The sequence below is a fragment of the Schistocerca serialis genome, chromosome 1 (genome assembly GCF_023864345.2).
Source record: "Schistocerca serialis cubense isolate TAMUIC-IGC-003099 chromosome 1, iqSchSeri2.2, whole genome shotgun sequence".
Lineage (NCBI taxonomy): Eukaryota > Metazoa > Arthropoda > Insecta > Orthoptera > Acrididae > Schistocerca > Schistocerca serialis.
Genome location: NC_064638.1, coordinates 244,962,052 through 244,988,462, shown reverse-complemented (window position 1 = coordinate 244,988,462; position 26,411 = coordinate 244,962,052). Strand labels below are relative to the sequence as shown.

At 42.7% G+C, this 26,411-nt stretch overlaps 1 protein-coding gene across 1 annotated transcript in view; it reads left to right on the top strand.

The window, feature by feature from the left end:
* Positions 1–8,630: 8,630 nt before the first annotated feature.
* Positions 8,631–26,411, top strand: part of LOC126457235 (uncharacterized) — a 112,857-nt gene continuing 95,076 nt past the window's right edge. Inside the window, exon 1 of the mRNA XM_050093374.1 lies at positions 8,631–8,768. Coding sequence (XP_049949331.1) covers positions 8,724–8,768 — 45 coding nt within the window. The 5' untranslated portion in view covers positions 8,631–8,723. The remainder of the gene's footprint in view (positions 8,769–26,411) is intronic.

The window sequence follows — 26,411 nt, the reverse complement described above, 5'->3', positions numbered from 1 at the left end:
TTTGTAAGTACATAGATCTGTTTATTTTTACAGTGATTTACATCAGTTTACAGCTTGAACATTTAGCTATTTTTCGACATAATCACCATTTCTGCCTATGCATTTTTGTAGACTCTGTGCAGTTTTCGAATGCCCATGTCATACCAGCTCGCCGCCTTGCTGTTCATAAAGTTATGAACCTCTTCTTTCACCTCGTCGTCGGAGCTGAATCGCTGGGACCACAATTAACGCTGAGAGGTACTGTGAGACTGAAAAAACTCAAAAGGGCAATTCAGAACTGGAGAAAAGGAATGATGAGCAAGGGCGTACACATTCTCCATGACAACGCTCGCCCACACATCGCTCGGCAAACCGTTTCTCTCCTGCAACAGTTTCGGTGGAACACAATCATCCATCCACCATATAGTCCTGCCTTGGCGCCCAGTGACTATCACCTGTTCCCTAGGTTAAAAGAAGATTTGGCCGGAAAGCATTTCGCTCCGACGACGAGGTGAAAGAAGAGGTTCATAACTTTCTGAACAGCATGGTGGCGAGCTGGTATGACATGAGCATACAAAAACTGCCACAGCGTCTACAAAAATGCATCGACATATACGGTGATTATGTCGAAAAATAGCTAAATGTTAAAGCTGTAAACTGATGTAAACCATTGTAGAAACGAACAAGTCTATGTACTTACATAAAAATAGGAGACCTTACTTTTGGGATTATCCTCGTACATACCCATGTTGTCACATGGACACCGATCAGCAGGCCTACAATTTTCAAACTCGAATTTGAACCTCTGTATCTTCGAAACTATAAAGATATCAAGAAAACTTTCAAGGTTTTTTGAGATCGGAATTTTAGAAATACATCGTCAAAATTTCAGCTACTTGCTGTGCATAACTCTCTTGGAACCCTCGGGTGGGGTTTGGTTTGCTGGTGACACCGAAAATGTAGTAAAAAATCACTTTACGTGGGTTTTCCCGAGGAACTGCTCATGAATTAATGATGCCTCCATAAGTCCCATCAAGCCCATCATAGACCACATCAAATGCAAAAAGGACCAACCGATACTGGACTCGCATTCGGGAGGATGACGGTTCAATCCCGCATCCGGCCATCCTGATTTACGTTTTCCGTGATTTTCCTAAATCGCTCCAGGCAAATGCCGGGATGGTTCCTTTCAAAGGGCACGGCCGACTTCCTTCCCGTCCTTGCCTAATCCGATGAGACCGATGACGTCGCTGTCTGGTCTCCTTCCCCAAACAACCCAACCCAACCAACCGATCTGTTCCTCATGCCTAAGCAAGAAGTGTATAATAATCTTGCTTTGAACGTATAGTGTTTGATAGTGAAATGGCGCAGAGCTCAATGGCTGTCCAAAATATTTTACCCTACCTTTTTATCGCCAATAGAAGTCGAGGTACGAACACTGGAAAGTCCCGTATTTATGAGCGGCGTTCTGGAATATACGATGGTAATCCCGAAAGTAAGGTGTCCTATTTTTATATAAGTACATAGACCTGTTCGTTTCTACAATGGTTTACATCAGTTTACAGCTTGAACGTTTAGCTATTTTTCGGCATAATCACCATTTCTGTCGATACATTTTTGTAGGCGCTGTGGCAGTTTTTGTATGCCCATGTCATACCATCTCGCTGCCATGCCGTTCAGAAAGTTATGAACCTCTTCTTTCACCTCGTCGTCGGAGCTGAATCGCTGGGACCACAATTAACGCTGAGAGGTACTGTGAGACTGAAAAAACTCAAAAGGGCAATTCAGAACTGGAGAAGAGGAATGTTGAGCAAGGGCGTACACATTCTCCATGACAACGCTCGCGCACACATCGCTCGGCAAACCGTTACTCTCATGCAACAGTTTCAGTGGCACATAATCAGCCATCCACCCTATAGTCCTGACTTGGCGCCCAGTGACTGTCACCTGTTCCCTAGGTTAAAAGAACATTTGGCCGGAAAGCGATTCATCTCCGACGACGAGGTGGAACAAGAGGTTCATAACTTTCTGAGCAGCATGGCGGCGAGCTGGTATGACAAGGGCATACAAAAACTGCCACAACGTCTATAAAAATGCATCGACAGGAATGGTGATTATGTCGAAAAATAGCTAAATGTTCAAGCTGTAAAATGATGTAAACCATTGTAGAAATAAACAGATCTATGTACTTATAAAAAAAAATAGGAGACCTTACTTTTGCGATTACCCTCGTAATTGAATTTACAGCCTTTAGATTTGACTGATTTATCGTGTAACCGAAGTTTAACGAATTCCTTTTAGCACTCATGTGAACGACCTCACAGTTTTCGTTATTTAGGGTCAACTGCCAATTTTCTCACCATTCAGATATCTCTTCTAAATCGTTTTGCAATTTGTTTTGATCTTCTTATGACTTTATTAGTCGAGAAACGACAGCGTCGTCTGCCAACAAACCTGGTTCCCAAATCTCTGTCTTACCATTATATGATCTATCTGAAACCTTCCAGTGTCTCCAGGCCTCTTCCACATATACAATATGTTCTTCTATGTATACAACCTTCTTTCATGATTCATGTACAAATTTTCAGCTATGATTAACTTAGCTATGTGCAAAATTCTACCAGGCGGCTTCCTCTTTCATTCCTTACCCCCATTCCATATTCACCTACTACTTTTCCTTCTCTTCCTTTTCCTACTGTCGAATTCCAGTTCCCCATGACTATGAAATTTTCGTCTCCCTTCTTCTTCTTCTTCTTCTGCTTTTACGGCCTCATTGGACCACTTCAGTCAATTATTTCTGGTCCTCTTCTTTGGTATTTTCCCCTTCCGAGTGGCCCAGTATCTCTTCATTCGTTCCGATGCTTTTCGTCGTTCCTTATCTGTAAATACCCTTTTCATTGTATGTCGTTTGTCAATTTTTGGTTTAAATCTTATTTCTGTGTCCCTCAACTTCTTTAAATTTGGCGTTTTGTTCTGCAAATCATCCAGAGTTATTTCCAGTTCTTCCATATCCTCTCTTATTTCCTTAAGCCATCCTCCTTGTTGTTTCAAATTCCAGAGTTTCTCAATAATTTTCCTTGATAATCTGGTTTCTGGTGTCCTCAGAATGTGACCACAAAAAGAGATCCTTTTCTTTCGTATAGTATCAGTGATGGGCTCCAGTTCTCTGTATACCACTTCATTTGGAACTATCCGCCATTGCCCAGCTTTTTGATATTTCTTATTTATGCATGTTCTAGCAATTCTTCTCTCTACTTTTAAAATTTTGTCAATTCTGTTTTTCTGGGTGACTTTAAAAAGTGTTTCACTTCCGTATGTAACTTCTGGTTGAACCACCGTCTTGTAATATTTTAATTTTGTTTTAATTGATAGACATTTTGTTATTGTACGTAGACCATGTTAGTTTTTGAGCTTTTATCATTTTATTAGTTCTTGCTCGCCATGCAGGTTTCTCGTCCAATTTATGTGTTATAATTTCACCGAAGTATTTAAATTGTTTCACTATTTTAATTTCCCTATTGTTCACTGTGATGTGATCTATTACAAGTGGATCCGTTACCATTATTTCAGTATTTTCAAATGATATCTGGAGTCCTAATTTTTGTGCTATATTTTGTAAGCTTGTTATTTGTTTCGTGGCTTCCTGAATATTATTAGCTAGTAATGCTAGGTCATCAGCAAATCCCGAGCAATTTAGGTTTATTTTGTCTTTCTTAGTTCCAATTTTAATATTCATAGGATTTTCCTTGTACCATTCTCTCATTACATATTCAAGAGCACAATTGAATAGCAATGGTGATAAACAATCTCCCTGTCTCAACCCTGTTTTAATCGTAAATGGTTCAGATATTTCTCCTCTAAATTTTACTTTGGATTTGTTGTTTGTTAAGGTTAACTATATCATTTTTATTAATTTAGGATGAAGTCCAAAATTCCTTAATATTTTCATCATTGAAGATCTATGGATGCAATCATACGCCTTTTTGAAATCTACAAAAGTCATGACTAGTTGTTTTTGCCTTCTTTCGTAGACATCCATAACTAACTTCAAGGTGATTATCTGTTCTGGGCAGCTTCTCCAGGTTCTAAATCCTCCTTGATATTCTCCCAGTTCCAGTTCTAATTGATCTTTACAGCGGTTGTATAGTATTCTTGACATGATCTTATACGTGCAGTCCAAAAGGGAAATTCCTCTATAGTTGTCTGGATTTGATTTTTCTCCTTTCTTATGTAATGGATGTATTATAGCAGTAGTCCAATTTTCTGGTAATTTCTCTTCATTCCAGATTTTTACTATGCATTGGTGTAATGCTATCTTTACTGGTTCTGCTGCATATTTCCAAAGTTCATCAAACATTTGATCTTCTCCACTTGCTTTGTAGTTTTTGAGTTCTTTCAAAGCTCTGTAGACCTCATTAATTGTAGGTGGATTTATATTTTCTGCTGGTGTTTTAATTGGGGTTTCTGTGTTTATCTGAAGAAGTTCTGGGGGATCTTCACAATTTAGTAACTTGTTAAATGTTTCTGCTAGAATTTCTGTATTTTTACTATTGCTATGGGCTAGGTTATTATCTTTATCTTTTAACATTAATGTTGGAGGATCATATCTTTGTAATTGTCTGCCAAATATTTTGTAATAGTCTCTTGAGTTTGTTTTTTCACTATTTGTTTCTATCATTAGAAGTATATCTTTTTGGTACTGACGTTTAACTCTCCTTATTATTTTTTGTGTTGTCTTCCTTTGTTTTGTGAGTTCCAAATATGATTTTTCTGTTTTTTTCATTTTGATGCCTTAACCAGGCTTGGTGTCGATCCAACACTGCTTCATCACATTCATTGTTCCACCACTGGTGTTTTTTCCTTGGATTTATAGGGGCAACTTGTTCAGCTATTTGTTTCAATTTGGGAATTATTTCTTCCAGATCATCTGTTATTTTTATATCCCTGGTTTGTGCTTCATAATCCTCATTTTGTATCTGTTTATGAGGGTCATAGGTTCTCTTCTTCTTCTGGTGGGATTTTTTCTTTGCTAATGGGGTTAATTTAATTTTAATTTTTATCATGTAATGATCTGATCCGGTATCTGTCCCTCTCAGTACTTTCACATTGTAAATTTCCTTGTGGTAATTCTTATCCATGCAGACATGGTCCAGTTGCCATTCTCCTTTTTTCCAGTCTGGATGTTTCCAAGTTTTTAGTTTACTTGGTCTTCTCTTAAAATACGTCGACTTTGAGATCATGTCATGGTTTCTGCAAAATTCCACTAGTCTTATGCCATTTTTGTTTGTTCTTCTTTGTGCTGTCCATTTCCCTATTATGTCTCTATATCTCTTTTCCCTTCCTAACTGGGCATTGAAGTCTCCAATTAAAATTTTGATGTGATTTTTATTAATGTTATTCGTCGTTTGATCTAAAAGCTCCCAAAATTTTTCTACCTCTTCTCTGTGTTCTTTTTTACTATTTTTATCATTTGTCGGGGCATGGGCATTTATTATTGTATACATTTTATTTGCAGCTTTTAGAGTTAATGTTGAGAGCCTGGGAGATTGTGCTTTAAATTCTATTATGGACTCTATTATTTTCAGACTCACCACGAATCCTGTTCCAAATTGTGGACACTGTTTCATGACTCTTTTCCCTGGTATTCCCTTATAAATCCTATATCCTTGTGATTCTATCGGCTCCTGATCAGTATTTCTCATTTCTTGAAGTCCGGTTATGAGAATCCCCTTGCGATCCATTTCATCCGTCAGAATTTTGAGTTTGCCTGGTTGTATGAGGGAATTTATATTGTGTGTCGCAATGTAGTTTATTTGTCCTGTCTTGAGTTTTGGTCGTCTGTCCGTTTTGGGTATTTTCAGATGCTCCGACTCATCCAAGTTATCTTTTAGGTGACTGCCCACCGTATCCGAGTGCAGTCTTCCTTGGTTATTGCCAAGCGGTGGATTATTCCTTGAAAGATTTCCTTCCGTCTTTGACTTTCAAATGTAGTCAACCTTGTATGGAGCAAGCTCCGAGTTACAACTACGGTTGTTAGCCGTAGAGGTTGTTTAGTGTTTGGTCCACAAGAGCTATTTTATTTCGCTCAAGTCCGCCGTTAAACCGGTGAGGACCCCCCTATCCGCCACCTGGGACGCGCCACGTCGGAGTATCACCTCTCCGCCTGCTACGACACCGTTTCTTTTATCTCATCATTCATTTCTTCAGTCTCTTGGTCATCTGCGTAGCTAGTTGGCCTCTAAACTTGTACTACTGTGGTAGGCGTGTGCTTCGTATCAATGTTGGCAACAGTATGCGTTCACTATGCTGTCCGTAGTAGCTTACTTGCGCTCCTATTTTTTTTTATTCATTATTGGTTCAAATGGCTCTGAGCACTATGGGACTTAACATCTTAGGTCATCAGTCCCCTAGAACTTAGAACTAACTAAACCTAACTAACCTAAGGACATCAAACACGTCCATGCCCGAGGCAGGATTCGAACCTGCGACCGTAGCAGTCCCGCGTTTCCGGACTGCAGTGCCTAGAACCGCATGACCACCGCGGCCGGCATTATTCATTATTAAAACTACTCCTGCATTGCACCTATTTGATTTTGTATTTATAACCCTGTATCTACCTCAGCAGAAGTTTTGTTCCTCCTGCCACCGAACTTCACTGATTTCGACTACATCTGACTTTAACCATTCCATTTCCGTTTTTAAATTTTCTAACCTACCTGCCCGATTAAGGGATCCGACATTCCACGATCCGATCCGTAGAACGCCATTTTTGTTTTTCTGGATGCTTAAATATCTCCTGAAAATGCCTTCTCTGAGTAGCAGGCAGTCCCAGAATTAGACCAGAAATTGAATCATGATTTATTCCCCAGCAACAAACGAAATAATTGACAGCCCAACACAACAGTAATGATATAATGGCTATTACACTGCTGTAGCCCTATACTGTATTATTATTATTATTATTATTGTTATTATTATTATTATTATTATTGCTATCGTTATTACTACTACTACTATTACTACTACCACTACTAGTTTGTTAGTGGCAGTGCTAACACACAAAGCATAAGCAGCTTGAAGTGTTTCAATTTCTACTATTTCAGTGGTAAGAAGTCCAGCAGTCAAGTGATTTACAAAGAGTATGTGTAAATAAAGTATCGCCCCTTCTAACTTAATTCATTTTAGATGCGGGTGTAGGGTGTGAGTGAAGCGAGTGCACATAGGGATAGGAGTATAGCAGAGGAAGCATGTTTTGTAACAAGTGTCTATCCTCACTGTGGAAGTTGCCGTTCTTTTCTGCGAAGCAGTTGTCGGTAACAGTCGTGATGTACAGAAAACTGCCTCATCATTCTACATAAAAAGAAATTGTTAGAAATAAACAGTACCAATTGTCTCATTGATTCATTAGTTCGTGATACGATAAAACACTTACAAATACTAAAAATAATTTATCTTTGGTTAATTTTAAAATGAAAGGATTCAAAGGAAATTATTTTGCTTTTTAAAGTTTATTTATGCGTTAATGTTGATGATGAGGGGAAAACTGGGGAGGGGTAAAGCTGACATATGACTGCACTCAGGGCTAATGGTCTCAGAAAGTTCGGGAACCTCCGCAACAATCATGGGAAACATGCAGGAACAGAACTTGCCAGCATAATACACGAAACTCTTTTTTTAGACGAATTGTACAAAATGTTGTCGTGGTTATGTCTAGTTAAGTTTTAGTCCTTCAGATTCCAAGACAGATGCTTAGGAAGAGGTGGACCAGTTCCGCAGCACATCCTTCCTTCGCGCTAAAAACCAGCAGGCATTTATATTTTATATGTGCATATAGAGAGATGTAGAGTGTCATTGTGCTGTGCTGTTGAAGGTTGCCTAATCGTACACAGAACTTCACACGAACGCTGGATTCAATAGGACGGCAAGTTGCAAGTATCAGTGCTAATGAAGGTCAACACTGCTAGCAATAAAGACCCACATGTGGTATGCTGATACGTTCTGTTGCTGTACGTGCTATGATACTGTGAAGAGTTACAGAAAATGGGTTGTAACACGGCATTAAAATGTTTCCGGGCCCATTCTCCTTATAAAATCTTTTCTTTTTTCTCACAGCAACAGTACTTAGTACACCCGTGGCAGTGGTTATTGTAAGTCCGATAGCCGGCCGAAGTGGCCGTGCGGTTAAAGGCGCTGCAGTCTGGAACCGCAAGACCGCTACGGTCGCAGGTTCGAATCCTGCCTCGGGCATGGATGTTTGTGATGTCCTTAGGTTAGTTAGGTTTAACTAGTTCTAAGTTCTAGGGGACTAATGACCTCAGCAGTTGAGTCCCATAGTGCTCAGAGCCATTTGAACCATTTTGTAAGTCCGATGAAAGTTTATGTTGATAAAACATATACCTTCGTCGACCTATCTTGGAAAAACAACACGATGTACATTATGATTTACAGAATGAGTTAAACACGTAGTCAGACCTCGGTTGTTCTGTGCTGGCAATGACAAACCCACAAAACACGGACACATACATGATATTTTGACAACTATGAAAAGAAAATTGCACCCTGACTCTGTTGTCCATACACAAAGGATACGCATCGCAGTAACACCACACGTTGGACAGTGTGTGCTGTGCAGTGACAGGTGCTCCAGTGCTGAATACATCCGCTTCCGGTTTCCTGCTGTGTGTTACAAACTGCACAGCGGGATTTTGTTGGGGCAGATACAAGGAAGACTCTAAAGATTCGAAATGTTCTATTGCTACGCTTTTACTTTCTGGTGCTTGCTGTGGCTGGTGAGAGACACGAATTTCTTTGTCTACATTTCTATTAACTATCATGGACATTTCATTAATTCATGTTAACGTAATGTTGAAACTTTCGTGCAGTTGTAACACAAATATCGCCTTGTAATTGTCTTTAAAATTACTTCGTAGGTTCAAAACAACAAAAAGGAAGGATGAAAATTAAGTTTTCTCTAATTAATATAACAAATACTGAAAAATCTTTAGGAACTGGTGCTCGGCATTTCGGATGTATTTACTGAGAATCATTGTGGCAATAAAAACATTGCCTAACGGATGCATGAAAAACTATTTATATGAGCTGTTTTGTCACACAATATAGATTCCCTATGAAGACCTAATTTTTTGAGATTATACTTGTATCTTTTAACTCCACTGACTTCTCCTCTAATCTTGCTAAGAAATCCTCATTTTTTAGCATTCAAAGCTTTGTTCAGTAGTTAGATCACGAACTGTGTACTGAACATGCAAAGCTGACGCCACAACGACCATTTTTGATTTCACTATATATTATTTTCCTTGCCACTTCATTCCTTATGCTCCGTCAGTTTCATAATTTTTCGATTCTGGATTCATATGACCACATCTTCTAATATGTTGTTTATACAGTAAAATCAGCAGCTGACAATCTTCTGTAATGATTCATCCTAAGTGAAATACACTCCTGGAAATTGAAATAAGAACACCGTGAATTCATTGTCCCAGGAAGGGGAAACTTTATTGACACATTCCTGGGATCAGATACATCACATGATCACACTGACAGAACCACAGGCACATAGACACAGGCAACAGAGCATGCACAATGTCGGCACTAGTACAGTGTATATCCACCTTTCGCAGCAATGCAGGCTGCTATTCTCCCATGGAGACGATCGTAGAGATGCTGGATGTAGTCCTGTGGAACGGCTTGCCATGCCATTTCCACCAGGCGCCTCAGTTGGACCAGCGTTCGTGCTGGACGTGCAGACCGCGTGAGACGACGCTTCATCCAGTCCCAAACATGCTCAATGGGGGACAGATCCGGAGATCTTGCTGGCCAGGGTAGTTGACTTACACCTTCTAGAGCACGTTGGGTGGCACGGGATACATGCGGACGTGCATTGTCCTGTTGGAACAGCAAGTTCCCTTGCCGGTCTAGGAATGGTAGAATGATGGGGTCGATGACGGTTTGGATGTACCGTGCACTATTCAGTGTCCCCTCGACGATCACCAGTGGTGTACGGCCAGTGTAGGAGATCGCTCCCCACACCATGATGCCGGGTGTTGGCCCTGTGTGCCTCGGTCGTATGCAGTCCTGATTGTGGCGCTCACCTGCACGGCGCCAAACACGCATACGACCATCATTGGCACCAAGGCAGAAGCGACTCTCATCGCTGAAGACGACACGTCTCCATTCGTCCCTCCATTCACGCCTGTCGCGACACCACTGGAGGCGGGCTGCACGATGTTGGGGCGTGAGCGAAAGACGGCCTAACGGTGTGCGGGACCGTAGCCCAGCTTCATGGAGACGGTTGCGAATGGTCCTCGCCGATACCCCAGGAGCAACAGTGTCCCTAATTTGCTGGGAAGTGGCGGTGCGGTCCCCTACGGCACTGCGTAGGATCCTACGGTCTTGGCGTGCATCCGTGCGTCGCTGCCGTCCGGTCCCAGGTCGACGGGCACGTGCACCTTCCGCCGACCACTGGCGACAACATCGATGTACTGTGGAGACCTCACGCCCCACGTGTTGAGCAATTCGGCGGTACGTCCACCTGGCCTCCCGCATGCCCACTATACGCCCTCGCTCAGAGTCCGTCAACTGCACATACGGTTCACGTCCACGCTGTCGCGGCATGCTACCAGTGTTAAAAGACTGCGATGGAGCTCCGTATGCCACGGCAAATTGGCTGACACTGACGGCGGCGGTGCTCAAATGCTGCGCAGCTAGCGCCATTCGACGGCCAACACCGCGGTTCCTGGCGTGTCCGCTGTGCCGTGCGTGTGATCATTGCTTGTACAGCCCTCTCGCAGTGTCCGGAGCAAGTATGGTGGGTCTGACACACCGGTGTCAATGTGTTCTTTTTTCCATTTCCAGGAGTGTATTTCTGACTTGCAGCAAGAGCGGCCAGTTGTTTCGAGCATCATACTGATCAAACAGCGTAAATATTCCAATTAAGGAACCAATAAGTAATGGTCATTGAAAAAAAATCGAAGTTTTAAAGTGATTTTGTCTCTTTGAGATTTTCGTGAAAAATTAGTTTTAGTTATTTTATTTTGAGTTTTGTTTAATATAGTGTGCTAATACCCAAGACCGCTTTTGATGTTGTGCTAAGATTTGATATTTTATCTTTGTTTTAACGCTCACTCCTCATTTAGGCGTTTTCGTTTTCTATTCAAAAGTGTTGTGACAAACTTTTATTAACGGTATTTCGATGCGTGCTTGTTCCGCACGTATTAATTCTTTAGAAGTTTGTTTCCAGTTTGTTGTGTACTATTTGTTTGTGTGTACTATTTTTGGTGGTCCATTAATTAAGTTGTCACTGAAAATTATTGTTTGAATGTCTCCAAAGATCTCATGAAGTGAAGACATACGGCCAATTGACGTACAGTTCATGAAGATGTGTGAACAATATGTTTTTGTAAATTTACCACGTATGAAAGGTTATGTCCTGTTCTCCATCAGATTGGTAATACATCATGGTGCAAATTTAACGGGGTACGAGTGAAAGGAGAGTCTTTGTCACATAATGATATTCTTCCTATATCTGTACATGGTGCAAAAGACCATATTTAGAGATCTGCCAATGCATGAGCTGCTAAAAAGGTATTGACATACGTAGACACAAAATGATTTTGGAACTGTCTACGAAAATCTACGTGCTTCAATAACTGCGGAAACCTTTCCAAGTGTTGGGTACTATAAAAATTAGTAATTATTACTGAGGAAAATATGGTTTTAAGTCTTCGCCATTGTGACAACTGCCAAGTGCATGATACTAAAGGATCTGTGAAAGTCACTGCAACAAACAGAAGACAGATGGCTGGATGTTGAGTAGACATTAGACTAAAAGAAGACAAAGCATGCGCACCAGGCGGTTTTTTAACACCTGTGAGCTCGACATTCATATTCCTCCAGAACAGTTCGAGGTACTTTAATGAAGTGTGTGGAGCTAAATAAACAGTATCTTCTGCTATGGAATCACACATAATATTAAATTTTTTTATTAGTTTCTTTTTAATTAAATTATAGATGGACAAAAAAGTGTCAATTCCGAATCTTATCTTTTCCAATTTCTTTAAATATTGCAGCTTAAATAATGCTCTGTTGAAACCTATCTGTTAATGGTGAATAAATAATCCTGGTATGGTAAGCTAATTGAAACGTTTGTACTCATACTTGACCAGTCATACAGAGAGAAACTATCCTGGGCAGGGTCACCTATTGAAACGTATCTGCCAATGGGGGAGACTATACATAAGACAACTATCTTGGTAGGGTAAGCCAATTGAAATGCTGCGTGTAATTTGGTAAAGATTTGCACAACGGAACTGTCGCAAGAAGCACGTCCTCATATATGAGTATGGCTGATCGCCCTGGCTAATCCATTATCAGTCACATAGGCTACTGAAACAATAATAAAAAGAAATAATAATAAAAAGAATTCATTTATTTCACAATAATCAACTGGCATGGGGGAAAACTAAACATAGCGGACGTCTTCATTCAAAATAACAGATGAGACATGAAGCATTACGCTGTCTCAATTACACAAAAATACACACATGGTTGCCCCAAAAGGTGTTACCTCCAGAGATTGCGACTGAATTAACTTCAGACTATGTGCCAGAAGTATTCGCTTTATCCATGGTGCAATGAGCGGTGCTGCTCAGACATGCACAGGAACTAATACGTGCAGTTGGCAGGTAGTGACCAAGATGTGACATTACAATATTCAGTTAGAATCCACACCTTAATCGCGAAAGGACTCAAATAACTGAAATGAGAATCATGAATGTATTTTTAAGTAACATCTAACGTTTCCGCGACATTCCTAAACTTCACACCGTACCAGTCTCGGTTCAGTTCAGACATTGAAGCGAGAACACTACCATTCTACACAGCACTGGGATCAGACCCTATCTATGCTGCTCTAGCTTCGGACCCCGAATCTTTCGACGACGCTTTTGTCTCCCTAATCCTGGCATCCCATCCTAAAGAAAGACTGCCGAAGACAGCGTCATCCAATCAGGGATCAAGGTTTTTTACTGAGCTATCAGAGAGAGGAAATTTGTCGTCAAATTCCCTCCTGTCTTCTGATGAGTCACAGAGAAGTTCGCGCCAAAATATTAGCTGACAATAAGAGTTCTAGTCTCATTGTTGGCCCACGAGACAAGAAGAAATGCAGCGCCTTCTCCTCCCTTTCTGAATATTTTCGAAATTTCTTCACCAGACTAACGTACCGAAAAGAAGAGCGCGCACTGGGCAGTACACAGGCAGACGCTCACCGCCCACGTAGGCAGAGAAAATGCCATTCTCGACTCACCCGCCTCTGCTTCTTTCGCGTGTTTCAACATCACCCTGTCGTAAATTTTCAAGTTTTTATTCTGAATGTAAGATCCAACGGCCTCGTATCACTAGCAGTCGAGATGATAAGCATCTTATCCGCATGCCTGAACGGATCGTGCAGCCACGTCTCGATGGGGACGTTTGCAAGACAACAACCATCTGCACGAATAGTTCGACGACGTTTGCAGCAGCATGGACTATCACCTCGGAGACATTGGCTGCGGTTACCCTTGACGCTGCATCACAGACAGGAACGCCTGCGATGGTGTACTCAACGACGAACCTGGGTGCACGAATGGCAAAACGTCATATTTTCGGATGAATCCAGGTTCTGTTTACAGCATCATGATAGTCGCATCCGTGTTTGGCGACATCGAGGTGATCGCACATTAGAAGCGTGTATTCGTCATCGCCATACTGGCTTATCACCCGGCGTGATGGTATGGGTGCCATTGGTTACACGTCTCGGTCACCTCTTGTTCGCATTGACGGCAGTTAGAACAGTGGACGTTACATTTCAGATGTGTTACGACCCGTGACTCTACCTTTCATTCGATCCCTGCGAAACCCTACATTTCAGCAGGATAATGCATGACCGCATGCTGCAGGTCCTGTACGGGCCTTTCTGGATACAGAAAATGTTCGACTGCTGCCCTGGCCAGCACATTCTCCAGATCTCTCACGAAAACGTCTGGTCAATGATGGCCGAGCAACTGGCTCGTCACAATATGCCAGTCACTACTCTTGATGAAATGTGGTATCGTGTTGAAGCCGCATGGGCAGCTGTACCTGTACACGCCATCCAAGCTCTGCTGGACTCAATGCCCAGGCGTATCAACGCCAGAGGTGGTTGTTCTGTGTACTGATTTCTCAGGATCTATGCACCCAAACTGCGTGAAATTGTTATCACTTGTCAGTTGTAGTATAATATATTTGTGCAATGAATACCCGTTTATCATCTGCATTTCTTCTTGGGGTATCACTTTTAATGACCAGTAGTGTATTTCATTTTTAGACATACATAGTGGGAGAAGAGCAGTCAGGCAGATTATGTCATGTAGTGGGCGAGGTTTTGTTGTATAAGGAATGGGGTGGAAGCAGGTGTGCAGGAGAGGAAGGAGGCCCTTTTAAGATGTTGTTCATAACGCTTTTGTAGGGAGACAAATGGCCAGTAGAATCGTTGTCCAAGATAGCTTCCGCTGCTTCATGATCACTACCTTTGACACTCTAAAAAGTTTCTGCTAATCCTCAAAATCGTCTCAAATAAATAAAAATTAAATTCTCTTCGTTGGTGAACGCATCACTTGAGAACGACTGGACCGGTTAGACTGTTTCTTTAAAAAAATGTTCGTAATAATCCGAATGCGGCCTTCAAGTTGTCACAATAAACCACTGGAAAGACAGCTTTTTTGTTTTATTGTTTACTTGAACAGCGATCTTGCGATCTAAATCTACCTGTAAATAAAGCCCTTGATATTCATTGTTATTTCAAATTTAACGGAATAAAATAAAGCATTTGATTGACATGAAATTCTGACCTAATTCAATTGAGACTTAAGTTCTGGAACAAAACCACATGGTTCCAAGTCAATCAAATTCCAAGCACATCACACATTTCAGTTTTGTATTGAGGAAAGAAATCACGTCGCATGTAAAATCTCCCATTGGCGGTCTTCTAAATGTAAGCCTCCTCAAATAGAATACCCAGGTCCACAATCGTTAATAAATACAATCATCAATCAAAAATACTTTTATTTCTCATTTTTACTTTGTTTAGACATTGCCAATAGCTTTTCACGACGCCACAAAGCTATCACAAACAAATGTATTGAAATTTGGACATGACATCGTCTGTCAGACGAGGTAGTTTGATATCAATCGGGTGTGGTGAGTTCTGTATGTATCTATCATATTTCATTGATTTCAAGTCAGTGAAACATACGTTGAATAATCGTAGAAACACGTTTATTTCTTGGCTGTAGATTCTTAACTGCCTCATTGGTGTATACGAAAACAAAACTTTTCTCACATGTAGATTCTTTGGTGTGCGCAATTTCTCGGCAGACAAGATGGTCCAGAGTTCCAGATTTATCTACACTCCTGGAAATTGAAATAAGAACACCGTGAATTCATTGTCCCAGGAAGGGGAAACTTTATTGACACATTCCTGGGGTCAGATACATCACATGATCACACTGACAGAACCACAGGCACATAGACACAGGCAACAGAGCATGCACAATGTCGGCACTAGTACAGTGTATATCCACCTTTCGCAGCAATGCAGGCTGCTATTCTCCCACGGAGACGATCGTAGAGATGCTGGATGTAGTCCTGTGGAACGGCTTGCCATGCCATTTCCACCTGGCGCCTCAGTTGGACCAGCGTTCGTGCTGGACGTGCAGACCGCGTGAGACGACGCTTCATCCAGTCCCAAACATGCTCAATGGGGGACAGATCCGGAGATCTTGCTGGCCAGTGTAGTTGACTTACACCTTCTAGAGCACGTTGGGTGGCACGGGATACATGCGGACGTGAATTGTCCTGTTGGAACAGCAAGTTCCCTTGCCGGTCTAGGAATGGTAGAACGATGGGTTCGATGACGGTTTGGATGTACCGTGCACTATTCAGTGTCCCCTCGACGATCACCAGTGGTGTACGGCCAGTGTAGGAGATCGCTCCCCACACCATGATGCCGGGTGTGGGCCCTGTGTGCCTCGGTCGTATGCAGTCCTGATTGTGGCGCTCACCTGCACGGCGCCAAACACGCATACGACCATCATTGGCACCAAGGCAGAAGCGACTCTCATCGCTGAAGACGACACGTCTCCATTCGTCCCCCCATTCACGCCTGTCGCGACACCGCTGGAGGCGGGCTGCACGATGTTGGGGCGTGAGCGGAAGACGGCCTAACGGTGTGCGGGACCGTAGCCCAGCTTCATGGAGACGGTTGCGAATGGTCCTCGCCTATACCCTAGGAGCAACAGTGTCCCTAATTTGCTGGGAAGTGGCGGTGCGGTCCCCTACGGCACTGCGTAGGATCCTACGGTCTTGGCGTGCATCCGTGCGTCGCTGCGGTCCGGTCCCAGGTCGACGGGCACGTTCACCTTCCGCCGACCACTGGCGACAACATCGATGTACTGTGGAGACGTCACGCCCCACGTGTTGAGCAATTCGGCGGTACGTCCACCCGGCCTCCCGCATGCCCACTATACGCCCTCGCTCAAAGTCCGTCAACTGCACATACGGTTCACGTCCACGCTGTCGCGGCATGCTACCAGTGTTAAAGACTGCGATGGAGCTCCGTATGCCACGGCAAACTGGCTGACACTGACGGCGGCGGTGCACAAATGCTGCGCAGCTAGCGCCATTCGACGGCCAACACCGCGGTTCCTGGTGTGTCCGCTGTGCCGTGCGTGTGATCATTGCTTGTACAGCCCTCTCGCAGTGTCCGGAGCAAGTATGGTGGATCTGACACACCGGTGTCAATGTGTTCTTTTTTCCATTTCCAGGAGTGTATTTTGCTATGCGATAAGACGCTACCTCATTGTCTGTCTCTTAGAAATACTAGAGGCTGCAGATGTCCAGTGGTTCTTGAAGTGGTGTTGAGTTAATACAACTGTACTCGTACTTTTGAGTGACGACAGCTTTCTGGAGAAGCTCTTTGCAGTTTCCTTCGCTAGTTAGATCCACACAGGTCGGCCAAAAGCAACAGAAATTCATCTTAGTTTTGAGCTGACTGTCACATACGTATTGGGTGACGATATTTCCATGGCCATATTTCCATGACCATTGAAACGTATTGAAATAACGTTTAACGGCACAGAGTACACCTGGTTTCATTATCGTCAAAACGCAGTACTCACAGAATGAATAAAAACTGGCATACCTTTAATTAGACGCACGAGCCAATTCAAGTTAACAATTGCAAACTAAGAATCGTCCGTCTATATTATCGGTAGAAGATAGGCTTCAAGGAATGTACTTCAGCTAGTAGGTAACAGCACTGGTTCGGTAAAGCACTGGGTCGTATGTAGTTAGAATTTCTCACAATCCTGACGCGATGCAATGACATTATAGCACTGACGTACACTCTAAGACAAAGAAACGTTGCTCCACGAAGGAATTGTCTGAATAAGACGGAAATCAGTAGATGTGATTTACATGTACAGACAAACAAATGATTATAATGATTACCTGGCATTGTCAGCTGTATTGGAGGCGATCTCAGAATCTTACCACGGTTGTTCTTTGTTACGCACTACTGGCATAAAGTTGCCTGGGAGTAGAAGGAGGAGGCCAGACAAGGGCTGAACAACATTCGTATGAAGACTTTTTACTAACACTTACCAGCTAAATAACTTTATTAATTAGGCCGGCAGGACCTTGATATATTAAGACAAAACTGTCAAATAAAGTTACTTAAAAACAATTACTGATAACCCATCAACAATTTACCAAATATTTCAGTGAGATCAAATAAGGAAAGGTTATGGTGTTAATTCAGATACTTGTTCTCAACTCTCCAAAAGTCATTCATGGTAACATGAAGTGTGAAAACTCGGATGTACAACAAATGTTATTCTCTCTTCAAAAATATACAAATCTTTAGTGCCACTGGTTACTATTGTAGAAATATTTACAGCTTTTTTTTAAATAAGGGAAGCGAGATAATATTTCACCAATTGAAGTTATAAAAACAATCTCTTCAAAGGTTCTGAGGAAACAGTCCTCAGATACGTAGACCGCAAACATTTCTTGAAATTGTTTTACTAAAATACAACAATTAATGGAGGTGCACCTAAAATTTAATTAAAAGGAAACAGTCAAAGCTGTTCAATATGAAACCACCACACGTCGGGCTTGTAGTCTCGGGAATGAACCCGATATTACTCAGGGCACGCCCGACACACTGTTCACCATACTTCTCGTTTCCGAAGCAACCAGTGGGAACACGCCCAAAGGCACGAACATACAGTGATAGCCTGATGAACAGAAAAGCAATATTTCAGGAGAAAGAGAAAAACTTAAGTCATCATATTACACGCTAACAGTGTAGACAAACGTTTGTGAAAAATCGCTAAAAGACAATAAGGCAATTGGCCAAGGTAATCACCCCCACTTGCACCTGATAGTACGGAAGTTCAGCGGCCAAGTAAGATTCAGCTTCAAATCACGCCACGAGACGGAAACCGTAAAAACTTAACGGCGCACGACGGTAAACATAGATGGAAGAAAAACACGAAAGGTTGGCTGATGAACCTCACCTAAGCCAACACAAGCTTTTATTGGAAGTATAACCCACCAAAATACAAGTGACAAGAATTGCTCCGATGAGGCACATGAGCTTGTAGGCTCCAAATAACTAAAGAAAGCGACTTGGCGATTTAGTACAAAAGCTACTAGGAAAAATGTTTTGGACGTCTCAGTTAATGAAATTTAACATACAAGAAATTTACAAAACACTAATAATTTAAAATACGCAATCAAGTAATAACGCTGTGACAGTTGCCAAATGGAAGCTCCTCATATCAGCTGGCCAGACACAGGAACAGGTAAAGCCGCGCAGGGTAGCCATGTGGTCTGAGGCGCCTTGCGCGCGGCGCCCCCCATCAGAGGTTCGAGTCCTCCCTCGGGCATGGGTGTGTGTGTTGTTCTAAGCGTAAGTTAGTTTTAGATTAAGTAGCATGTAACCCTGGCGACCGCTGACCTCAGCAATTTGGTCCCTTAGGAACTTAACCACCACCAGGCAACAACAAAAACAGGAGACTGGGCTTAGTCCAATTTAGAAGCAGCAGGACCAAAACAAGCACAGGAAGCGAACCAGTCAAAATTATTGTGCTCACAGCTGGTAGTAAGGTCAGCGTTTACGGATGCTGCAGCGAAGCAACGAACTAAAAGTAGCTCACCGAGTATACAAAGTCACTGTGGAATGACAAGCAGTAGAAAACTTGGAGCTGTCAGGATACATGTAGATGTCGACAAGCCTTGCCTCATATCCAGACCTGGTCAGCCAAAGGAATAATGTGTCCACTCCCATTTCCAGAAAGGTTTTTCAACAGAAAATGCCATATATGCTTTCACCAATCAAATTTTGAATGATCTGAATAACCGAACACCACCCATTGGGATTTTTTGTGATCTCTCAAACGCTTTTGATTGTGTAAATCATGAAATTCTGCTAGACAAGCTCAAGTATTGTGGCATGGGTGGGACAGTGCACGAATGGTTTAATTCGTACCTAACTGGAAGAGAGCAGAAAGTTGAAATAAGCAGTTCTCATAATATGCAAAGATCAGCACATTCCTCAAACTGGGGAACTATCAAGAATGGGGTTCCACAAGGGTCGGTCTTGGGTCCTTTGTTGTTCTTAATATATATTTATGACTTGCCATTCTATATTCATGAAAAGGCAAAGTTGTTCTCTTTGCTGATGATACAAGTATATAATCACACCTGACAAACAAGAATTAACTGATGAAATTGTCAATAATGTCTTTCAGAAAATTAGTAAGTGGTTCCTTGTAAACGGACTCTCACTGAATTTTGATAAGACACAGTACATACAGTTCCGTACAGTAAATGGTATGACACCATTAATAAATATAGACCTTAATCAGAAGCGTATAGCTAAGGTAGAATATTCAAAATTTTTAGGTGTGTCCATTGATGAGAGATTAAATTGGAAGAAACACATTGATGATCTGCTGAAACGTTTGAGTTCAGCTACTTATGCAATAAGGGTCATTGCAAATTTTGGTGATAAACATCTTAGTAAATTAGCTTACTACGCCTATTTTCACTCATTGCTTGCAAATGGCATCATATTCTGGGGTAATTCATCACTTAGGAGTAAAGTATTTATTGCACAGAAGCGTGTAATCAGAATAATAGCTGGAGTCCACCCAAGATCATCCTGCATACATTTATTTAAGGATCCAGGGATATTCACAGTAGCTTCTCAGCATATATACTCTCTTATGAAATTTGTTATTAACAACCAAACCCAATTCAAAAGTAATAGCAGTGTGCATTACTACAATACTAGGAGAAAGGATGATATTCACTATTCAAGATTAAATCTAACTTTGGCACAGAAAGGTGTGAATTATACTGCCACTTAAGTCTTTGGTCACTTACCAAATAGTATCAAAAGTCTGACAGATAACCAACAAGTATTTAAGAAGAAATTAAAAGAATTTCTGAATGACAACTCCTTCAACTCCATAGAGGAATTTTTAGATATAAATTTAAAAAAAAAACATAAAATTGTTATGTTAACTTAATTATAATGTTAAATTAACTTAATTATGTTGTTAAATTAATTATGTCATGTATTGGAAAATTTGACTCGTTCCAGATCATTACGAAATATCGTATTCATGATCCATGGAACTAGTATTAAACTAATCTAATCCAGCGCAAGTCCCTCGTGTGCAGAAGATGCCTAACCAGACCAACTTGGAAGACACACCGACGGTAGAACAAACAGCCAGCTCGTTGCCCCGCAGGCCTGGGCTCTCCGTCCTTCTACACTGACTGCCTGTACCCGTAAAACGGTCTCAACGGCACTCGCGGCGAACGTGCCACGCCCCCTTCAGACCACAGAGTGTGTTCCATGGACGTGGCTCGAGCAAAGATTTATTCTTCTTACTATGGAAGTTTATCGGCCCTGATCGCATTTTACCGTGTTTAAACAATTAACTGCAGTTTAAGAAAAATTGGATGATTTATTCAAGAAGAAGAGCTTCACAAATTGAGCAAGTCAATATCTCGTTGCTCCACCTCTGGCCCTTATGCAAGCAGTTATTCGGCTTGGCATTCATTAATAGAGTTGTTAGATGTCCTCCTGAGGAGTATTGTGCCAAATTTTGTCCAATTGGCGCGTTAGAGCGTCAGAATCCCAAGCTGGTTGGAAGACCCTGCCCATAACACTCCAAACGTTCTCAATGGGGGAGAGATCTGGCGACCTTGTTAGCCAAGGCAGAGTTTGGCAAGCACGAAGAAAAGCTGTAGAAACTCTCGCCGTGTGTGGGTGGGCATTGTCTTACTGAAATGTAAACCCAGGAAGGCTTGCCATAAAGGGCAACAAAATTGGACGTAGAATATCGTCAACGTACCACTGTGCTGTAAGGGTGACGCGGATGACAACCAAAGGGGTCCTGCTACGAAAACGAATGGCGCCCCAGACGATCACTTCCGATTGTCGAGAGGTATGACGGGCGACAGTCAAGTTGGTATCCCACAGTTGTCAAGGACGTCTACAAATACGTCTTCGCTGATCATCAGGGCTCAGTTCGAAGAGCGACTCCTCAATGATGCTAATTCTGTTTCACTCATGAGATTCCAGGCCGAATTTGCGCGACATCACTGCAAATGGGCTTGTTCGTGTACGGAGGTGAATGGTAGTCGGCACAAGGGGCGCTGTAAGCTCAGCCCCCTTTCTCTGAGCCGCAAGTTAATGGTCCTTGTGGTCTCTGAAGCACCAGTTGCACGCCGGACTGATGATATTGATGAATCTGTGGCCGTGACTGCCTCTGTGATGATTGCTCAGTTTTCACATCCTGTCGCCTTTCTAGGTCGACCGTTTCCTTCTTGACACTTGTGTTCGGCCATGCTTCACCCATTCTTACCATCATCATCGAATAGTGACATCGCTCCTATTCAAATGTAGAGCGATTCACCCATTACTCCGGCTGGCCATTTTGCGCCCAACTACACGTCCTCTCTCAAATGCTGAGGTCTGCGTATATCGTTCACGTTCCCTTCTGCAAGGCATAGTTACTATCCAACTGAGTACACGAAACGTAACTCGCAAAGACCTTATATCGTGGCATCAACGTGTGCCTCGTTTATTTGCCTTGTCAGCTGCGTGGTGCAATTGCTCTGCAGCGCCACACATTCATCCACTGACCGCCAAAGTTTATAGATTTTCATTTTATGCCGATATCTCTATGAATATCGATTTGTGACCATTGCTCTCATGAGATAACATTTTTATGGAGACTTAGTCTCAGCTTTATCTTCTATAAGGATAAAAGCTGAAGCAATGAATTAAAATTTATGTCGCAGCTGAGACTTGAACAAGGGCCTCCTGCTGACTGGGGTGCTATTCCAATGTCGGAGAGCCTCGGCTACAGTAACAATGTGAGAAGGGAAAAATGGGCTGAGCATTTGAATTCAAGTTTGTATTATGGAGGGCATTTGACGTACATAGTCCGTGCAGAGGTGGTAACCACAGTGCTATAGTGGTGTAATGAGCCCATCTGCCTAATAAGCAGGAGACCTGAGTTCGAGTCCCGGTTGTGGCACAAATTGTAATTCATTGCTTCAGCTTCTATCCTTATTGTATAATAACATGTAAGTAATCTATGCCTTATCTCTGATTAAAGCTAGTACCAACTTGGTTGAAAGAGTGTCCAGTGCGTTCTCAAAGTTTGTAAGTTCCAGTAAAAGCGAACATTCATACTCATTGCATCAATCTGTTAATTCATTCATAACTTGCCAATGGTCAGCTGCGCTTAATCGCCTTTTAAGGCCAGCTGCTTTCTTTGACGATTAAGATAAGTGATTTTTTTGTATGATACACGAGGACAAATTTTAGTGAATATCTTGCAATTGTGGCTGTGGTGATCTAGCACATAGCGCGCTAGGCTCCGGTCCTGGAGGGCCTGCATCCAATCCTGGGTAGGGGAGGCGACTTTTCTTCGTTCCAGTACCTCCAGGACGGCCACGGGTCCACTCAGCCTGCTATCAGATTAGTACTGCGTATCGTTCCCATGGGCATAAGGCGGCTGGGATGATGGGCCCTCCATCTTCCCTCTCTTGGTGCCTTGGCGAAGAAAGGCTTCACTCTGCCTGCAGCAAGCAGGATTGCCATATCTAGCTGGGACACACTGAGATGAGGGTGTAGAATTGAAGTAAAAAATTTATTTAACGAAATTACTTTTTTGTTTAGAACACAATTACATGGAACTTGTTGGGGCAGAATTAATTGGTTCACCACATTTTTTGGAAGATTTCATCTTTTTCACCAATTCTTTTTTCTCTTTTACCTACTTATAAAATTCCATGCAAGTCAGCTTTTAGTTATACTGGCACTATTAGATCGATTCCAGTCTCTGGCAGCAGTCGATTTCTTTCATCAGTCCACTGGGCGGACATCAGCGAAAATACTCTTTCCACATACTCTTTCCTCAGTGGCGTTGAGTGGAGGAACAGAAAACAAATACTCGTATAATTTTAGCAGCAGGAATTTTTGTTTAGGATTTTCGGTTTCGTTAAGAAAGTAAATCCACCTTTCTTCTATACAGTCTTTAGACTTCCGCTTTTCTGAATCACGTTTAGTTTCTAAAAAGCTCTTCATGTGTACACATTACTGAAAACAATTGTCACTTGAAATATTCACACCATTTTTAGTCAGGTATATAACAGTGTTTTCAATCATCACCCAGTCAGGGGTTTCAGATAGCGTCATCCACTCAAATACTTAATATTTATTGAAAGAAATAGCCCATTTCTCTATAATGCATTTGTTTGTGCAGCCTGAACATCGGAGTTGGATGCTGGGAGCTGCTCTGGTTGGTTCCTTTTATTCTCACTAGGATGTAATTAAAGCTTCTTTCATCGTTCCTTAGTAGAATTATCGAACGCAGCCATCCACTCATTCAGTTACAATGTCCAGCCACATTAACGTGACCACCTGTCGAACGCCTGAATAACCATCCTTTGCAATGCGGACTGCTGCGTGACGTGCAGGAAGATAGCTAATGAGGTTCTGGAAGGTACCAACAAGGATACGGAGCTGTCTGATCTTCAGTGCGCTAGATTTCTCGGTTGAGGATCCACAGCGTGAACAGCCCGACTGAAGTTATTCCACAGATTCTCTATTGGGTTTAAATGCAGGATGTTCGGTAGCCATGGAAATCTAGTTAAATCATCCCAGTGCTCTTCGAACCATGCTTGTACACTACAACCTGTGTGATACTTTGCATTGTCCTGCTGGTAGATGCCCTTGTACCAAGGACAAACAGACTACATGTAGGGATGGATATGATCCCGAACGATAGATACATTCTTGCGTTGATCCATTGCGCCTTCCAGAATGACGAGATCACCCAGTGAATGCTATGAACACATTCCCCAAACAATAATGCTCCCTTCTCCGGTCTGAACCCTTCCGACTATTATTGCAGGATGTTTGCTTTGAAGCATTTCACGCTGTACACTGCAATGGCCATCTACTAAAGACGCCACCCGCTGACACTCGGTAGATGTCCAGTTGTGGTGTTGGCGTGCATATTCCAGCCTTCGTCGCCGATGAACAGCAGTCAGCAAGGGTCCGTGAACCGGGCGCCTGTTGGGGAGGCCCATGAGCACCAACATTTTCTGAACGGTTATTACGGGGGTACTGTTGGTAGCCCTTATTTTATTTGGGCAGTCAGTCGGTTAACAGTTGCACCCGTCTATTCACCCGTCCAGATTTCCACAGCCATCATTCACCTCTGTCATCCATGGTCCATGGCGCACCACAGCTGCCTCGACGCTGGCTTTGGATAGCGCCATTTTGTCATGCACGGTATAGTTTAACCACGGGGCATGTGAACTGTTTAGAAACTTAGTGTTTCGGTAATTTTTTTCACCCTTGTCCTGAAAATCAATGCTCACGTCCTTCTGGACCTCAGATAAATCGTCCCATTCCCGCATTACCACAAATAGAGCACTGTTTTACGCGTCATCCCCATACACTTTATACACTACTGGCCATTAAAATTGCTACACCAAGAAGAAATGCAGATGATACACGGGTATTCATCGGACAAATATATTATGCTAGAACTGACATGTGATTACATTTTCACCCAATTTGGGTGCATAAATCCTGAGAAATCAGTACCCAGAACAACCACCTCTGGCCGTAATAACGGCCTTGATACGCCTGGGCACTGAGTCAAACAGAGCTTGGATGGCGTGTACAGGTACAGCTGCCCATGCAGCTTCAACACGATACCACAGTTCATCAAGAGTAGTGACTGGCGTATTGTGACGAGCCAGTTGCTCGGCCATCATTGACCAGAAGTTTTCAGTTGGTGAGAGATCTGGAGAATGTGCTGGCCAGGGCAGCAGTCGAACATTTTCTGTATCTAGAAAGGCCGTTACAGGACCTGCAACATGCGGTCGTGCATTATCTTGCTGAAATGTAGGGTTTCACAGGGATCGAATGAAGCGTAGAGCCACGGGTCGTAACACATCTCAAATGTAACGTCCATTGTTCAAAGTGCCGTCAATGCGAACAAGAGGTGACCGAGGCGTGTAACCAATGTCACCCCATACCATCACGCCGGGTGATACGCCAGTATAGCTATGACGAATACACGCGCTTCCAATGCGCGTTCACCGCGATGTCGCCAAACACTGATGCGACCATCATGATGCTGTAAACAGAACCTGGATTCATCAGAAAAATAACGTTTTGCCATTCGTGCACCCACGTTCGTTGTTGCGTAAACCATCGCAGGCGCTACGGCCAAAGATAACCGCAACCATGGTCTCCGAGCTGATAGTCCATGCTGCTGCAAACGTCGTCGAACTGTTCGTGCAGATGGTTGTTGTCTTGCAAACGTCCCCATCTGTTGACTCAGGGATCGAGACGTGGCTGCATGATCCGTTACAGCCATGCAGATAAGATGCCTGTCATCTCAACTACTAGTGATACGAGGCCGTTGGGATCCAGCATGACGTTCCGTATTACCCTCCGGAACCAACCGATTCCATATTCTGCTAACAGTCATTGGATCTCGACAAACGCGAGCAGCAATGTCGCGATACGATAAACCGCAATAGCGATAGGCTACAATCCGACCTTTATCAAAGTCGGAAACGTGATGGTACGCATTTCTCCTCTTTACACGGGTCATCACAACAACGTTTCACCAGGCAACGCCGGTCAACTGCTGTTTGTGTATGAGGAATCGGTTGGAAACTTTACTCATGTCAGCACGCTGTAGGTGTCGCCACCGGCGCCAACTTGTGTGAATGCTCTGAAAAGCTGATCATTTGTATATCATAGCGTCTTCTTCCTGTTG